The sequence below is a fragment of the Gobio gobio genome (assembly GCF_949357685.1).
Source record: "Gobio gobio genome assembly, chromosome: 13".
NCBI classification, from domain to species: Eukaryota; Metazoa; Chordata; class Actinopteri; order Cypriniformes; family Gobionidae; genus Gobio; species Gobio gobio.
Window position 1 is genome coordinate 23,413,080 of NC_137106.1, and position 18,533 is coordinate 23,431,612.

The window sequence follows — 18,533 nt, forward strand, 5'->3', positions numbered from 1 at the left end:
CTCGCCTTTATTGAATTTTCTTCTTTCTGTCCTGAGCTTTCACTCATTTACAATTCACTCTGTCACTTATCATCATCTTCTCTGTCTCTCTCTCTCTCTTCTGAAGTGAACTTCTGAAATATTTCTTTCCATTTAGCTTTTGTAACTGCTAATATCCCAATGCGTGTCAGATGACACATATATACACACACACACACACACACACACAATCTTTCAAAAGTTTAGGGTCATTAAGATTTTTTAATGCTTGACAGAAGTCTACTACGCTCACCAAGACTGCATTTATTTGATCAAAAATACAGTAAAAACAGTAATATTGCGAAATATAATTGCAATTTATTACAATAATTGCTGTCTCCAGTGTTACGATCCTTCAGAAATCATTCTAATATGTTGATTTGGGGTTTCCAAAACATGTCTTATTATTTTAAATGGTGAAACAGTTGTATTTTAAAGATTCTTTAATACATATAAAGTGCAAATGAAAAGCATTTATTTTAAACAGAAATCTTATGTAACTCACTTTTGATCAAATTGTTGTGTCCTTGCTGAATAAAAATATTAACTTAATAAAAATATTTTTTACAAGCCCAAACGTTTGAATGCTAGTGTCTCTATATCCATCTAAATAAAAAAAAAAAAAAGTTATTTGGGGCTTCTTTTGATTTTATTTTTTGCAATAATTGTTTTATTTGCATGAATAAATTATTATTAAAAAATACTTTAAATATTTGTAATATTTAATGTAGTCTTTGACTTTTGAAGACCACTGTATGTATATAATTTACATTTAATTTTTTATATATTTTAATTATTCTGCGCCTCCTCTGTGTTGTCACTTAATCCAAAAAGTTTCTTTCTCCCTTTCTTATAGCTCTCCTCTACGCCACCATCTTCGGTAATGTGACGACTATCTTCCAGCAGATGTATGCCAACACTAACCGCTATCATGAGATGCTTAACAGCGTGCGGGACTTCCTCAAGCTGTACCAGGTGCCCAAAGGCCTGAGCGAGAGGGTTATGGATTATATCGCCTCCACCTGGTCCATGTCCCACGGTATTGACACTGAAAAGGTGAACACCCTGTGCAACTTCAATTGGCCAGCATGCAACTCGGGACACCTCGCAGCAGCCAACCTTCTGTCTATCATGTGTGTGTATGAGTGTGTGTGTTACTCAATTCTGCTCTGTCTCGTGTAAGTGTGTCTGGCTAAGTATTTTTAAACATTAGTGTGATTCTTTATCAAGATGCTTTCTCACGCTGTGTGTTTAGACTCGTCCTGTCGTTTATACTCAAGCCACAGGAGGGGAACAGCATGACTCTGTGGATATGAAGTCCCCGTTGGGCGGACATTGTTAGAATGCTCCAGCTGTCTCCTTCTCTCTCTCTCTCTCTCTCTCTCTCTCTCTCTCTCTCTCTCTCTCTCGTGATTTAGCCATCTCATCACACACAGACTCGCACTGTCCTCCCCAGAGCCAGCCACCATGTCTCCGTGACAACCACATGCAGAAAGGGAGATGCTCTGGAAAAGTGAGGAGCTGCTGGGAATGACAGCTTAGGGACATATCACACGCTAATGCGCTCAGATGCACACACACATGTCCTGTACCTCTGTCTCTATGTCAGCCACTCAGTATGCTTCATTGGCATGGCAGTCAACATAAATTTGGTTGGCCATGAGACAGTGGTTATCAAAAAGAGAAACGCTATAAGGGAAAACACTAATAATCAGGGCTGTAAATTTAATTGTTAATTTAGTACAATTAATATAATTTTTATATAAAAAGCAATAGAAAAATGTATGCATTTACACTGCTGAGAGCGACGGTTAGATGAATATGTAAATACGTGCTACTCGCTTTCCTCTCAATAACAAAATAAACACAACTAAATTGAGAAAACAGCAAGCTTTTTTTATTTAAATAAAGCATAAGAAAAGCATCTGATCATCAAATTCTAACGTAGATATGTTTGCACCAGCTCTGCAATTCGGCACTCTTGTAAAGTCCCATCACGTATATAGCACTTTGTACAATAGATTGCTTAAAATCAAGCAGCTTTACCATATTTAACATGAAAAACAGTATCAGTGTCTCGTTTCATCAGAGGTACAACTTCATTTTCTACTATAAAGCATCTCTCCAACGTGTTCATGTTTTCACTCGCGGACGCCTGACCTCGACGGACTGAACGAGAAATGAAATGGAAAAGATTTGCATGTGAAAGAAGCCGGAGCCTCCGCGCACACACACCTATTATGTAATCGCCACAGACCAATGGCAGTTCTAAGGTGTTTGTAATAAGGTGCAGCCGGAGGCAACTTTTCTGGAAAGTGTTCGCTTTGGCCTTTGGTCTGATTTTGTTCAAAATGACGTCACATCAACTCAGGCCTTAAAGGATTAGTTCACCCAAAAATTTAAATTCTGTCATTAATTACTTACCCTCATGTCGTTCGACACCGTAAGACCTCCGTTCATCTTCGTAACACAAATGAAGATATTTTAGTTGAAATCTGATGGCTCTGAAAGGCCTCCATTGGCACAATGTACGGTTCACTCTCAAGACCCTTAAAAGGTACTAAAGACGTCGTTACAAAGTCCATCTCACTACAGTGGTTCTAAAATAACTTTATGGAGTGACGAGAATAGTTTTTGTGCGCAAAAAAACCCTAAATAACGACTTATATAGTGATGACGATTTCAAAACACGGCATCATGAAGCTTCGAAGCGTTATGAATCAGTGAGTCGAATCATGATTCGGATCGCGTGTCAAACTGCTGAAATCGCGTGACTTTGGCGATCCAAACTGCTGAATCGACTCATTGATTCATAACGCTTCGAAGCTTCATGATGCCATGATGCCGTGTTCAACTAAAATATCTTATATTGTGTTCTGAAGATGAACGGAGGTCTTACGGGTGTCGAACGACATGAGGGTAAGTAATTAATGACAGAATTTTCATTTTTGGGTGAACTAACCCTTTAAAGGATTTTCCTGCCATCAGAGCAATGCATTCAGAAACAGCTGGAAGTTGAACTGCTTTTTCCTTGACAAAAATTATAACAATAATTGTAATAAAAATATAGACACTCTGGTTTAGCTTTCGCTTGCTAGCCATTTTTAGTATGACTTCTCAACGTTTCTTCTGTTTGGTGCACATGGCTAATTTGCATACGTGCACAGGACTATCTGGCTCTGCTTGGCACCCAATTGGGTAACACTTTATAATAACTACACACTATGAAGCATTAGTTAAGCATTAGTAAATTGTTAATTCATCATTTATTAAGCATTAATAGACATTAATAGGCAGTTTATAAATACAACTATGCTTTATTCTTGATTTATAAACATATGTATAATGTGTTTAATAATTGTATTTTCATACTTTATAAATGATCAATTTATCATGTCTAAATTAAGTATTACATTATTTACAAACAAGTTATTTAGGAGTTGTCAGTGGTTCATCAGATCATTTAGAAAGTGTAAGTAAATTATTAATAAACTATTTAAATGTACTTATTATTTAGACATATAGAAATAGTTACTCAGTGTGTCAATCAATGCTTTATTTACATGTATTCCTACTGTAATTCATGATTAATTCAGGTAGTTATGAAACATTTAGTAGTTGTCAGTTAACTATTTCTGTGAGCTCATCTAAAGTGACGACTATTTATGCCTCGTAAAGCTTTTACAAAGGAGATTTAAAGGCTCAGTTCTCTTCTGAACAGAAAAAGGAAACAAACAACACAGGAGGAATATAGCACATTGAAATATTTATTTCAAAATGCAAAAATGGAGACTGTACAACTAGTAACTTAATATCAAATTAAACCTCTTCAATGTCATAGAAAATAATATTCCTTTAGACCGCCAGAAAACATAACTGCTGTAAAATAAAACTAAGCCTCTGCAATCTGATATAAAAATACATTTCTGTAAAGTGTAAACATTGCTGAATAAAAATTTACCAGTGGATGACACTGGATTACAGGAGTGCCAATAAATACAATTTAGATAAAACAATAATAATATAATAAAATATTTTGAAGTGTCAAAACAGTACAAACTTTAAAACAGAACAGCAGTGCAGAAGAGAACTGAGCCTTTAAATCTCCTTTGTAAAAGCTTTACGAGGCATAAGTCCTCACAGAAATAGTTTACTGACAACTATTAAATGTTTTATATCTACCGGAATTAATCATGAATTACAGTAGGAATACGTGTTAATAAAGCATTTATTAACACACTGAGTAACTATTTATATATGTCTAAATAATAAGCTGTATAAATGTATATCTAAATTATTAATCCTTTACTTACACATTCTAAATGATCTGATGAACCACTGACAACTCCTAAATAACTGGTTTGTAAATGTAGTACGTAATTTAGAAAGGATAAATTGATCATTTATAAAGTATGAAAATACAATTATTAAACACATTATAGATATGCTTATAAATCAAGAATAAAGCATTTATAACTGTATTTACAAACTGTCTATTAATGTCTATTAATGCTTTATAAATGATGAATTAACTATTTACTAATGCTCAACTAATGCCTCATAGTGTGTAGTTATTATAAAGTGTTCCCAAAAAGGGTACATATTTGTGAATAAATGTTTTGAATTCTGAATACTGGAAATTTAAGTGACCATTAGTGATAAAAATTTATATTTTTACTTTTTTTGACCAAATTGGAGACCCCGTTCAAATTTTGCTTTTGAGGCTTTCAGGGGGTCTTATGGGTTAGTTGGAGAGGTCGAGCCCCCCAGAAAATGTTTACGTGACAAAGCGCCCATTGCAAACATTTGCCCTTCATGTCAGTACGTCATAAATAGAATGAGGCATTGGTTTACTGTCGGAGATTTGTCGCTTGTGTCGCACTGCATCCAGTGTAGGGATGCACCGAATCCAGATTTTTGGGGTTCGGCCGAATACCGAATCCACTGGTTAAGATTTGGCCGAATCCGAAACCGAATACCAAATCCTACTCCCATCCTCAGTCCATTATCACAGTAAACCCATTAACGAAGTAAACAACGTCCACAGCAGTGTAGGGATGCTATTGACCATTTAACCGTTAATCTAAATTAAGAACTTTGACCGATTAATACTACCAGTTAAACGGTTTAAATGTTTTTAACACTTTTTTGTTTGTTTGTTTTTTGATGCATGGTTAAGAAAAATATAATGTAGGCTATAGCATTATTTGTTCACGGAGCGCGTTGACATGTGCAACTACAAACCAGATACATCTCGCAAAATGAAGCAATGGAAAAGCTTACTGTGTGGGACCATTTCGACAGAAAAATACAGCAGTAGTACAAGCTCCTGACTGGTGGAAAGCAAATGAACGGCGCTTCCCGAGGCTGGCAACTCTAGCGAGGCGTTATCTCTGCATTCCCGGGACATCAGTGCATCTGAAGCATTGTTTAAGTCTTCCTCTGTCATTTCAAAGAACAGCACAACGGAGAGCGCAGGAGGCGGGAGCGCGCGCGCTTTCAGATGAGGCTCGCGCGCTGCGGAGACAGAAGGATTGAGGTTGTTTTCTGACGCGGGTTTAACTGTCAACAGGCTGCCCTCCAGACTAACCCACATCACTTAGACATGTTACTTAAAAAACAAACAAAAAACATACAAGGTGTAGATTGAGGTAGCCTAGGTCTTCTATTTTTATTTGACCAAAAAAAAAAAAAAAAAAACGATTCCGGTTCTTCAAAGCTTACGGATTTAGTGTATTTTCGTTTTGTCATATTAATTTGGTTATTAATTAAGTGGAAAATATTTAGTGTAGGCCTATGTATTTTATTCTTTTTATTTATATTTTATCTGATCTATATGACTGTTGATTCCTTCACGCACAACTCGTATTATCTCGGATGTTTCATACGCAAATGTTTTAAAGGGGTGGTAAACCACGATTTCACTATTCTAACTTTAGCTAACGTGTAATGTTGCTGCTTGAGCATAAACAACATCTGCAAAGTTACAACGTTCAAAGTTTAAAGCAAAGGGAGATATTTGCTTTTAAAGAAATCAGTTTCTAAGAACTACAGCAAACGGCCAGTAGGCGACTACACACATTCCTCCAGGGTTGGTGACATCAACAGGCTCAATATTTACATAAACCCCTCCTCCGAGAATATTAAATAAGGGGGGGTGAGGCCATTTTGTATCGCGGCGCGGTTGTGGTATAGTAGGCTGGAGTGTTGTTGCCGCGATGCCAAGGAAATGCTGTTATTTTCATCCGGATTGCAGGTCTGGGGTACTTGCTCTGTTCAGCCTTCCTTGGGACGGGGGTGCGTGCGTTGCAGAGCGTTTAACATACAGCATGTTATATGCACGTGTGTTTGAGTCAGCGGGGAATCAGGCGCGCGCAGGGCTCCCTGCAGCACATCTAACAGAGGAAAACATCCACCGTCTTCGCGATTTCAATGCCAGATTTGCACAACGTCAGCTGCGTGAAAAAAACACTGCCGGTGCGTGGATGCACGACGCGCGCGCTGCACATTTCACGGAGGACAACACAAACTTCCACAAACTTCGCGAGTTCAATACAGGATATGCACAACGGCTTGTCCTGAAAGCTGGATTTACAAACAGAAGCTGTTTACGGGCCACAACCTGTAAGTCTGATTTATTTTTCATCGATGTGTTTTCCTGTAATAGGTTGTAGCAAGGAAGTAAACAGATGACAGCGCTGTTCTGCAAACCAGTCTGTTAAATACTCATTCATACTTAACGTTATCCGACGAACACCTAACGTTACAAACACTAACGTTAAAATCTCAACAGCGAACCTGGCATTAGTGTAAATGATTCTTTGATTAGAGCTTTTATGTATTGTTTATCTACAGGCATGCTAAACATGGTTCTGTGTGTGATTTGGCTAACTTACTAGTTAAAGCCAGTGCTTAGTGTTTGTTTTGGGTTAGTTCTTGCGACAGATATTTGGCTATAATCGTTCTAAAAATACAAAAGTTAAAGTGCCATTCAGTAGCGATCATTATAGATCCGCAGTCTTTACTCTTGAGGACTGAACAGGTTCTGCTCGATCATCTTCACTCAAATGTTCTGGGTCTGAATCGGGCTCATATGGTTTTATTGACGCCGTTGTTTCTAACACTGACCAAAGCACAGCCTCCGGTAAGGGGCGTGACGTTTCCGACATACGTGCACTAGGCGTTTAGCGAATCACAACACACTGGGCCAGCTAACCAATCAGAGCCCACTGCGTATTTTTGAGGGACTGGCTTCATACAACCCGGAAAGCATCAGACCGTTTTACAAGGAGGGACAGAGCAGTGTAGAATAAAGGTCAAATATATGAAAAATAAGGCAATTTTTTTTTAAACGAAGCATGAACACATGTTACAGTGCACCCCACAAACACAGTCAAGCCTTCAAAAGAATGTGTTTTACCACCCCTTTAACAGCGCTGTTGTTTACGGTCCTTGTCATCACGAGACAAATCGGACTGAACATGTAGCTCGACTTGAATCGCCTTCTTTTGACTTGAAGTAGCTACTGCCACGTTTTCTGTTCATGAGTTCCATTTTCACTTTCAACGGCGGCATCATTACGTTCGACCCGCGGGACGCGCATAGTGCAAGCCTAGGGTTCGGGTTCGGTGGAAAAAAATTCTGAGGTTCGGCAGAAACCGAACCCCGTCAAAAAGCCCAATATTCGGCCGAATCCTGGATTCGGTGCATCCCTAATCCAGTGTAGACAGAATCACTGTTTATAATAAGTTTTATTGTTTTTGCGTCCGGTGTAGACAAGGTGTAATATATGCTGTTGTTGCATGAATAGGCATACATAAATCTCATAGCAGACTTAAACAAGTGGAGCTGGGGGAGGCAGTTTACAGTGAACACCGAACCCCAGACTCTATAATCATTAAGCAAGGAATTTCATTGACTGTAGAATCAACAGAATCAGCTTGTGCCATGTAAATGATGCGATTGCTATAGCAGAAGGAAAGGCAGAAGACCCACCAGAATGTGCCTTCTAGAGTTTCACGACTGAACTACATATTTAATTTGGACATTTTAACAGATTTCATTTCATTTTAAGATTTTTGTTGAATTAGATACTGATGATATAAAGAGATGCAAATGTTTAGTTCTGTGTTTATAATCTAGTCTCTTGCTTGTTGTCATTTGTATGTACTGTATGAAAGTTACAGTATATTTTCATAGAATATCAAGCTCTTTTCTCTCAAAAGAACAAGGAAAATATGTCTGACATGGCCCCTGTAAATCAAGTGAAGTTGCAGCAGAATAACCACTTAAATCTGATATTTCTCTCTCTTATTACAGGTTTTGCAGATCTGTCCTAAAGACATGCGTGCGGATATATGCGTGCACCTGAACAGGAAGGTTTTTAAGGAACATCCCGCTTTCCGTCTGGCCAGTGACGGCTGTTTGCGGGCCCTGGCCATGGAGTTCCAGACCATCCACTGCGCTCCAGGCGATCTTATCTACCATGCGGGCGAGAGCGTGGACAGCTTATGTTTTGTGGTGTCAGGGTCACTGGAGGTCATACAAGACGACGAGGTGGTCGCCATTCTGGGTAAGAGAATATTGCCTAGGTATGGATTTGATTATTTTCTTTGATATATGTTTTTAGCAAAGGTGCATTAATTATATTTAGCAGTTTGCACATCATGACATCATCCCATCCCTCTGTCTTAGGTTTAGTTCCCAATGGGAGGATTATTTGCATCCACAGGGCTTCCATGCGATCATATATCTCCTCCACACTGTGCCACCCCTCTCCCTTTTGTTTCTTCCCACTTCCCGCACCATGTTTCCTTTTTGATCAAGGTGTTCATTTCTTCCTCTGTGTGTGAAACATCCAGGGAACATAATAAAATGAAGAGGGAAAAAGCTGAAATTTTGAGCATAATGCATGTTAAATACTGCAGAATATGTCCTAAACTGATGATAAAAAGTAACAATAAAAAGATATTTGAAAAGTAAGTTCTAAAGTATGTTTTTAAGATCCACTCTAAGTATCGGTTCATCCTTTTCTGGCAATAATTGAGTTGGAAGCGTTCCAGCTTGCTAGCTGTGTAGACTTCTTTTGTCTTCTGTTCAAAAACATTTTCTCTGCCACACAATGAACTGTGAAGATTTATGTCACTATAAACCTTAAACGCCCTGTCTGTTTAAATGATTACTTATTGAAATAGATAATGTCATAATGCTATAAACACTGTAATATTCTCTCACGTTGGCTCCATATTGTCTCATTCAGTCAATCAAATTACGAAAAACAAATGGAAATTGACATTTTATATACATTTTACACACCCCGCCCTTGCAGAAACTGTGAAAATGTGAATAATTTTAGCAAAATAAGAGGGACACATACAAAATACATAAAAAATGTTTACATATAGTCCACAAGACAACAAAATTGCTGAATTTATATATATTTTTAAAAATAGTATTAAAGAAATTGAGTGTAGTGGGTGATTTTCTCTTTTTCTTGTCAATATTATTGCTTAATTAATATTAATGACATAATAGGCAGCATCTGATAGAGGCCTAATGCATAGATCTGATATTTTGATACAAAATAAGACTGGTATCATTTCATCATTTTCTTTAGTTTAGCATCAACTCACCATCCTTAAAAAAGAATAAAGAATGCAAACAGTGATCTTAGGTCAGACATGTGACTAATAGATGTATACAGCTCCTGGTGTAACGGGTGTAATTTTCAACATTTGTCTGTCACAACACAAAATTAGGCTACTTTGCCTCATGAAGCCACAGAGCTGAGCATCTAATGGCCGTATTTTTCTCTGTTGACAGACAAACTAACAATGCTTTGCTAAATTTGGCTCTATGTCACGGCTGTTAAACTGATTTAGGATCAGCCTCAAAGGCCAGAAATGTTCTCTTTTGTTTCTAAAATTTGCACATATACATATATATGTATATACATACACACACAGATCAGACTATGAAGACAGAGACATTTCACCCGAAAATGAAAATTCTGTCAAGCCTCATATATATCTTATGTCATTCTAAACCTGTATTTCTATATTTGTTTCTTCTGTGGAGCACAAAAGATGATGTCTATGCAAAATTTAAGTCGTCATACACAAACTCTTCCTACACATACACTACTATTCAAAAGTTTGGGGTCAGTAAGACCTACTCAACAAGGCTCAACAAGGCTACATTTATTTGATCAAAACTACAGTAAAACTGTAGTATTCAGAAAAATTATTACACTTTTAAAATAACCCTTTTCTATTATAATACTGTATATTTTAAAATGCAATACATTCCTGTGATAGCAAAGCTGGATTTCCAACAGCCATTACTCCAGCTTTTTTTCTTCTTATTATCAGTGTTGATAACAGTTGTGCTGCCCTAATTATTTTTAACCGTGATAAAGCTTTCTTTTTTTTAAAGAAATCTTTAATAAATAGAAAGTTCAAAAGAACAGAATGTATTAGTGAATATTTAATATATACATTTAGTGCATCAGGATGCATCAATGATGTCAAACACCATTGATTATTGATGTCTCGTAACAAAATGTGACACTCTAGATCTCTTTTTCTCTGCTTGCAGGAAGGAATCTGTATTCTAGAACATTTACTGAGACAACCGTAAATAATTTATCTGAGTGGATATTTTGGCTCTGTAACTCCAACTTATCCAAGATGTGAGCAGACAGAGATGGATGGACAAGACTTTTGTGCATTTGTTCATTTCAGTAATGGAATGAGGGAATATGTCTCGTCATATTTCTCCCCTGTCAGACATGCTCATATTATGTAGCACTATTATCTAAGTAGATTGATCAATCATAATAAAAGTATGTTTGTGTGTGCGAAAGACTGTTGCCTTGCCAGGATATTGTTGTGAATGAGATTTTAAATGCTTTCGACTGCTTAAATCTTCTGATCTGACATGTTGGTGTTGTTAAACATTAGTTGAATTTCAGACCAATAAAATCAGTACACATGATCTGTCTACTGTAACCCGATCTAAGATAGAGGAGGAAAGACGAAACAATTTTTTTTTTTTTTTGCAGCAAAAAATGACATAGAAAACAAGAAATTAATTTAGCAGGGTTTATTCTGAAAAAATATGCCATTGGAAGACATACACTTCAAAATTGAAAGAAGTTTCTTATGCTACATTTATTGAATTAAAATACAGTTAAACAGTAATATTGTGAAATATTATTACAATTTAAAACGGTTTTCTATTTTAATATATTTTAACATGTAATGTATTACTGGGATGGCAAAGCTGAATTTTCAGCATCATTACTCCAGTCTTCAGTGTCACATGATCCTTCAGAAATCATTCTAATGTGATGATTTGCTGCTCAAGAAGCATTTCTTATTATTATGGCAACTGTTGACAGTTGCTTAAAATTTTTGTGGAACTGATTCATCAGTTTGAAAGAACAGCAATTTTTTTTTTATCCATTACAAATGTCTTTACTGGCAACCAACCCTCCTCATCAAAAAACACCTTACTTAAAGGGATAGTTCACCCAAAAACTACATTTGTATGTTCATCTGCTTACCCCCAGGGCATCCAAGATGTAGGTGTCTTTGTTTCTTCAGTAGAAAACAAATGAAGATTTTTAACTCCAACCGTTGCAGTGTGATAGTCGTATAATGTATGTCAATGGGGATATTTTAGATGAGAGCAATGAGAGTAAAAACACATAGACATACGAATCCTTATTAAACCATGCGGCTCGTGGCGACACATTGATGTCTTAAGACACGGAACGATCGGTTTCTACGAGAAACCGAACAGTATTTATGTAATTTTTTTACCTCTTATCAGACGAATGTCATCTAGTATTCCCAGCGCCATAACTTCCGGCGAATAAGGTCAAAATACTGCCGCGATCAAAGATATATATATACGTAGATGCCTCATTCGACCGATCTGCGCAGGCACTAATGAGGAATCTATGTATATATCTATGATCGCGCCGGTATTTTGCATGTATTTTGACCTTATTTGCTGGAAGTGATGGCGCGTGGACGGCTGATGCAGAGCCACAGAAAAAAATGAAATAAAATTTTAAATATGGATATTTTTCTTACACAAGTGCATCGATTTGCTTCAGAAGGCCTTTATTAACGCCCCGGAGCCACGTGGAGCACGTTATTTGACGGACAGATGCATTTTTTATGGACTTCAAAAACAGAGCAACTATTACTGCTTTTATAATGCTTGGATTAGCCAGAACATTTTTAATATAACTCAGATTTTATTCGTCTGAAAGAAGAATGTCATATACACCTCGGATGACTTGAGGGTGAGTAAATCATGGGATAATTTTCATTTTTGGGTGAACTATCCCTTTAAACTTCCGAATGCTAGTGTACAATATACAATTTGGCTTAAGACAACAAAACAAATATACTGATTAAAAATAAGATTTTTTTGCTGTATAATAAAGAGGTCCATCCAATATATTACCTGAAGAAAAAAATAAATTATATATACAGTGAGGAAAATAAGTATTTGAACACCCTGCTATTTTGCAAGTTCTCCCTCTTAGAAATCATGGAGGGATCTGAAATTGTCATCGTAGGTGCATGTCCACTGTGAGAGACATAATCTAAAAAAAAAAATCCAGAAATCACAATGTATGTTTTTTTAACTATTTATTTGTATGATACAGCTGCAAATAAGTATTTGAGCACCTGAGAAAATCAATGTTAATATTTGGTACAGTAGCCTTTGTTTGTAATTACAGAGGTCAAACGTTTCCTGTAGTTTTTCACCAGGTTTGCACACACTGCAGGAGGGATTTTGACCCACTCCTCCACACAGATCTTCTCTACATCAGTCAGGTTTCTGGCCTGTCGCTGAGAAACACAGAGTTTGAGCTCCCTCCAAAGATTTTCTATTGGGTTTAGGTCTGGAGACTGGCTAGGCCACGCCAGAACCTTGATATACTTCTTACAGAGCATATGCTATCCTGGCTGTGTGCTTCGGGTCATTGTCATGTTGGAAGACCCAGCCTCGACCCATCTTCAATACTCCAACTGAGGGAAGGAGGTTGTTCCCCAAAATCTCGCAATACATGGCCCCGGTCATCCTCTCCTTAATACAGTGCAGTCGCCCTGTCCCATGTGCAGAAAAACATCCCCAAAGCATGATGCTACCACCCCCATGCTTTGCAGAAGGGATGGCGTCTTGGGATGGTACTCATCATTTTTCTTCCTCCAAACACGTTTAGTGGAATTAAGAACAAAAAAGTTCTATTTTGGTCTCATCTGACCACATGACTTTCTCCCATGACTCCTCTGGATCATCCAAATGGTCATTGGCAAACTTAAGACGGCCCTGGACATGTGCTGGTTTAAGCAGGGGAACCTTCCGTGCCATGCATGATTTCAAACCATGACGTCTTAGTGTATTACCAACAGTAACCTTGGAAACGGTGGTCCCAGCTCTTTTCAGGTCATTGACCAGCTCCTCCCGTGTAGTTCTGGGCTGATTTCTCACCTTTCTTAGGATCATTGAGACCCTACGAGGTGAGATCTTGCATGGAGCCCCAGTCCGAGGGAGATTGACAGTCATGTTTAGCTTCTTCCATTTTCTAATGATTGCTCCAACAGTGGACCTTTTTTCACCAAGCTGCTTGGCAATTTCCCCGTAGCCCTTTCCAGCCTTGTGGAGGTGTACAATTTTGTCTCGTGTCTTTGGACAGCTCTTTGGTCTTGGCCATGTTAGTAGTTGGAGTCTTACTGATTGTATGGGGTGGACAGGTGTCTTTATGCAGCTAACGACCTCAAACAGGTGCATCTAATTTAGGATAATAAATGGAGTGGAGGTGGACATTTTAAAGGCAGACTAACAGGTATTTGAGGGTCAGAATTCTAGCTGATAGACAGGTGTTCAAATACTTATTTGCAGCTGTATCATACAAATAAATAGTTAAAAAATCATATATTGTGATTTCTGGATATATATATATATATATATATATATATATATATATATATATATATATATATATATATATATATATAGTATCAATCTGCCAGTTATTTAGAGAGTCACAGAGTCCTCCAGAAATGTACCAATCAGGACTGTTTCTCCTGTACGCCTCAATAGATCATAGAACCATTGCTACCAATTGTCTCTAGGATCAACTTAGCTCACAATGCTTTTGAGAAATGCAGCTTAGGCTTGTTTGTGCGTGTAATAAAGTGTCTGTGTATTTCCGCAGGTAAAGGTGATGTGTTTGGGGACGTGTTCTGGAAGGAGGTGACGCTAGCTCAGGCGTGTGCTAATGTGAGAGCGCTAACATACTGTGACCTGCACGTGATCAAACGGGACGCGCTTCAGAAAGTCCTAGAGTTCTACACCGCCTTCTCCAATCACTTCTCACGAAACCTCCTGCTTACGTACAACCTGCGCAAACGGGTGAGTGAATGCTGTCTGCCATTCTCTTTCCCTTTCAGTACTCTCAATACAATTTCCGCTGGTCCATGTCAGACCACATATGTACGCAGAATTTTTCAGCACCCACATTACAGGCCCTGTAAAGGCCACCCAAATTACTGCATTCAAACTTCACTGCACAGCACGAGCAAAGCTGGAAGTAGATTCTAACATGTTGAACTCGTGGGAAAATATAAATACAGCTCTCTAAAGCCATCTAGACACTTTCTATTTAGTAAAATAAGAGTAAATCCAGATAATTTAAGCAGTTAATAGCTACACTTTCTATTCTATGCAAGTTAATCACCATATGGATGTAAATGCAACCCACCTCCTCATGTAAATGAGAAAAGTTCTTAAACGCCCACTCCCGAGAAACAGGAGAAACTAATGTTAATTTATGGACAATTATGGGTGTGCAATAAAGAGCTGACAATATAAAACTACTAACTGTGATATCAAAAATGAAACATTGATATTGACTTAATACTACACATACAATAATATTGTAAATAACCCAGTGTCAATAATTCATTTCATGTTGATATTGAGTTGATACTACACATGGTAATATTGTAAATAATTCAGCACCAGTACCTGGTTGATACTCCAACCTAGTAGGTGGCAGTACTGAAACTTAACGCTGGTTGTCGATGGTCTTAAAAAGGAAAAGAAATCATAGCTTGCATAGCTACTACTGCCGCACAAAATCATGTCAGAGACGACTCATAAAAGCGTTACTCCCTAGTATTTTAAAAATACAATATGTAAGATTTTTGGATTAAAATACACAAAAACCACTAGAACAATGTTATATATTTTTTGTTGACTTGTGTACTTACATTATCCCAAAAGTTTCCATGAATGTTTAAATCCAGAGAAATAAGCCATTATAATCAGGACACGGACTGTTACCCTCAATTTCCGGCTTTATTTTGTAGACACTTTAATATATTGTGTGTTTTAATAGACAGGTGAGCAACTGTTTGGATACATTCATTGACAGAAAACGAATCATTGTTATATAGCTCAACGCAGTTAATCATTGTTTAAATCCCGTTTTTTTTTTTATTTACCATGCTGAGTACCATGTTTTACCATGCTTAATATCGATCCAGCTTACTGCAGTGTGAAACAAGTGTCTCATAGTAGCCGCCGAGCGAACACACAGAGTAGCATTATATAACATCACTTTCAACACGCTCAAATGTATCTAATATGATAAAACAGTGCTGCGTTACCCCACATACGCATGAGCGGAAAAAGCTGAACCTGCGGCATAATAAAAGCTCTGCGAAATCAAGGCGTCATCAAGCTATGTTTTTGTTTTGAATAAGCGACCTCTAGCAGCGAAAAATGACATATTGTGGCTTTAAGTGTGATTAATTCGCCAAAAAAAGAGATCTAGAAAAAACGGGATAATATTGTTCTTAATTGTCAAATTCACAATCGTGTTATGAAAGTCTGATATTGTGACAGCCCTAATGGATATTATTAAATGAAATGATGAATGTAAACCCAGAAATCACTTTGTCTATATAGAGATGCACAGTGGCGAGCGGTGACTTTTTTAACCGGGTATGCTGGATAGCGCGTTATGTCAAAAATTACTTTAAAACCCTCTCTAACTGGCATTATTTGTTTGGCAAATAAATAAATGACGGAGAGTTACATACGTATTACCAACATTTTATCATGTAAGCTTTATGGCACACCTCAAAACAAGGGGATTTAGTAATTTTATATTGTTAATACCAATCAGCAAGTTCTCCACTGGAGCTACATATTTTTTTTAGCAGAAAGGCAAAACACAAGCCTTCTGTATACAGTTGTGCTGCTGCTTTGCTTTAAACAGACCTAACTCAGTACGTTAAGAGGAGAGGTTTGGGTGTGTGTGTGTGTGTGTGTGTGGAAGTGCCAATGCAAACATGTGATAACATAGGTGTGTGGGAGCTGTTAATACATACATTATTTGTGAATTGAAGAGCTGTGTGCCACTCATCTGACTGAGAAAGAGATCAATAGAGCTGCTTAACCGTTCAACCAGAGATAATGAAAGATGGAGACTGAAAAATAGAGAAATATTCTGATCAGAAACACAAACACTACTAAACTGACTTGTTAATTGGCCAGCAATGACTGAAATGTGGATTAAGGGATTAAAGGACATACAGGGTTTTTTTTCCCCTCTAAATCCCTGTCGTTTCTACATGGGCTTTATTGAAGAGGATAATACAGAAGTGACAGGAAACGATAGGCTAGGATCAGGAAATTACCCTAAGTCAAGGGGGTCACCCGCAAACCAGAGAATTCAAACAACCTTCTGAGCCACATCCTCGATATTCCCCATAGTTTTGACAGTTTGGAGAAAAATATTGCACTGCGTTATCATTTTATCACATCAAATCGCGTTCAAAATAACTGTAACACTTCATAAACCAGATCTTGAAGTGTAGCCGTTACCCTACCCATACATTCCTTCCCAGTTCCAAATAAAGACACTATGATAAAAGATTGTCAGCATGATAAAATGGCCCTCAGTGTGTCTAAATTTTGAATCTCGGTCCTGCCTGAGTTCTGTTTCTCAGTGGAACTGGGTCTGAGGAGGAGGCTAATAATAGCTCAGTGAGCGTCTGCCTCTTTATTGGAACGGCTTATGCCGTATAGTTATATTTATCCATATGGGGTTAAATATATATCATATACTTCAGCAAACACTTTCATATTGGAGCTGGAGAACCAGATTCATTTACATAATCCATCTGCTGCATAAATATATACTGTTAAGCATCTTTTAAACTATAATGGTACAGATAAGAGCTTCAGTGAGTAGTCTCTCTGCCGAGCTGCTCACTCCTACACTTGTTTGTAATGGACTCATGTTTGCGTCACTTGTTCGAAAAATAGCTGGATCTTTACCTCAACTGTTATCTTAAACAATACATTGATACATGAAAACACAAAATGTAGTTATATTAATGCCTCTGTGAGAACATTGCCAAATGGGAGCCTTTAATTAGCTCATGTCTCCATGAATTAGTTATAATGTTTACTGTTTGACTGTGACCCAGATAGACAAAAACTTGTTATACATAGAAAAAATATGTCACAGGAAGACAACATATGTTAGATTTCTGGACACATTCCATATTCACCAATAGACTTATACAGTGGTCAGATTTTTTGGCCTAGATACAACAGCAGCAGCGAACACAGTATACATAGCAGTCTATTTGTAATTACGGGACTGTTTTTTTTTTACTTTTAATGTATGCACGAGTCCTCATTCCTAACTAAATAACTCCCAAATGCAGTGTAGAGAGTGTTCAGACAAGTCACTTTTTTCAAAGCCCTACAGAAATATTCTTAGGATCAATCCAAACTCAAACGAAGTTCTATCAACAACATTTGTCCGAGGTTGAATAGCACATGAACTGTCAAAAAACAGTGGAACAGGCAATTGACATGAATCTAAACTTTTCATATTCTGTCATAATCGACTTATACTCTAATGACTATTCCAGAAAAACTAAAGTATTCCTTTTAAATTTTACTTGAGTAGAAACTGTTAAATATTTTACTTATAATGCCTTTGTTATATGTAATATTTTATTTCGCTACATTAAAATTTTTTATTATAATTATCAAAAGTAAAAGTGCTGATCAATAGACCATCATTTATTATTTTTGTGCAGTCATATATAACCTACTTACATAAACAGCTGCAATCAGATCAGACAAATTCCCCAATGAATCATTCAGTGTGAGCGGTAAACAGATTGAATAGAAAGGAATCGACTCCAAAGAATGATTTGTTCACAAATCTGACAATCATTACTTCAGTTCAAAATAACGGAACTAATATATATTTTTATGAAATGTACAGAAGTAATAAGTAAAATATTACACTTTGGAACGTAGTGAAGTAATGGTTTCCTAAAATAACAATACTCTATAGAGTACAAATTCTTTCCATCCACCACGGTTGACATTAAGCACAAATGCAGTTGACCTTAACTTGTATTGATCCAGAACCTTCCTTTAAACTTTTACTTTGA

The 18,533-nt window shown here is 37.2% G+C and overlaps 2 protein-coding genes across 3 annotated transcripts in view; one reads left to right on the plus strand and one right to left on the minus strand.

Annotated features, from left to right (window-relative positions):
- kcnh1a (potassium voltage-gated channel, subfamily H (eag-related), member 1a) overlaps window positions 1-18,533 on the plus strand; it is a gene marked incomplete at both ends in the record, with an annotated part of 89,978 nt that overhangs the window by 57,512 nt on the left and 13,933 nt on the right. The window contains 3 exons of the mRNA XM_079832988.1: window positions 875-1,074; window positions 8,338-8,590; window positions 14,261-14,457. Of these exons, the coding sequence (XP_079689114.1) occupies window positions 875-1,074; window positions 8,338-8,590; window positions 14,261-14,457 (650 nt within the window). The remainder of the gene's footprint in view (window positions 1-874; window positions 1,075-8,337; window positions 8,591-14,260; window positions 14,458-18,533) is intronic.
- The window catches only part of hhat (hedgehog acyltransferase), an 82,277-nt gene continuing 80,186 nt past the window's right edge, over window positions 16,443-18,533 (minus strand). For both annotated transcript variants that reach the window (XM_079832993.1, XM_079832991.1), the window contains one exon: window positions 16,443-16,541. In XM_079832993.1, the coding sequence (XP_079689119.1) occupies window positions 16,507-16,541 (35 nt within the window). In that variant the 3' untranslated portion in view covers window positions 16,443-16,506. The remainder of the gene's footprint in view (window positions 16,542-18,533) is intronic.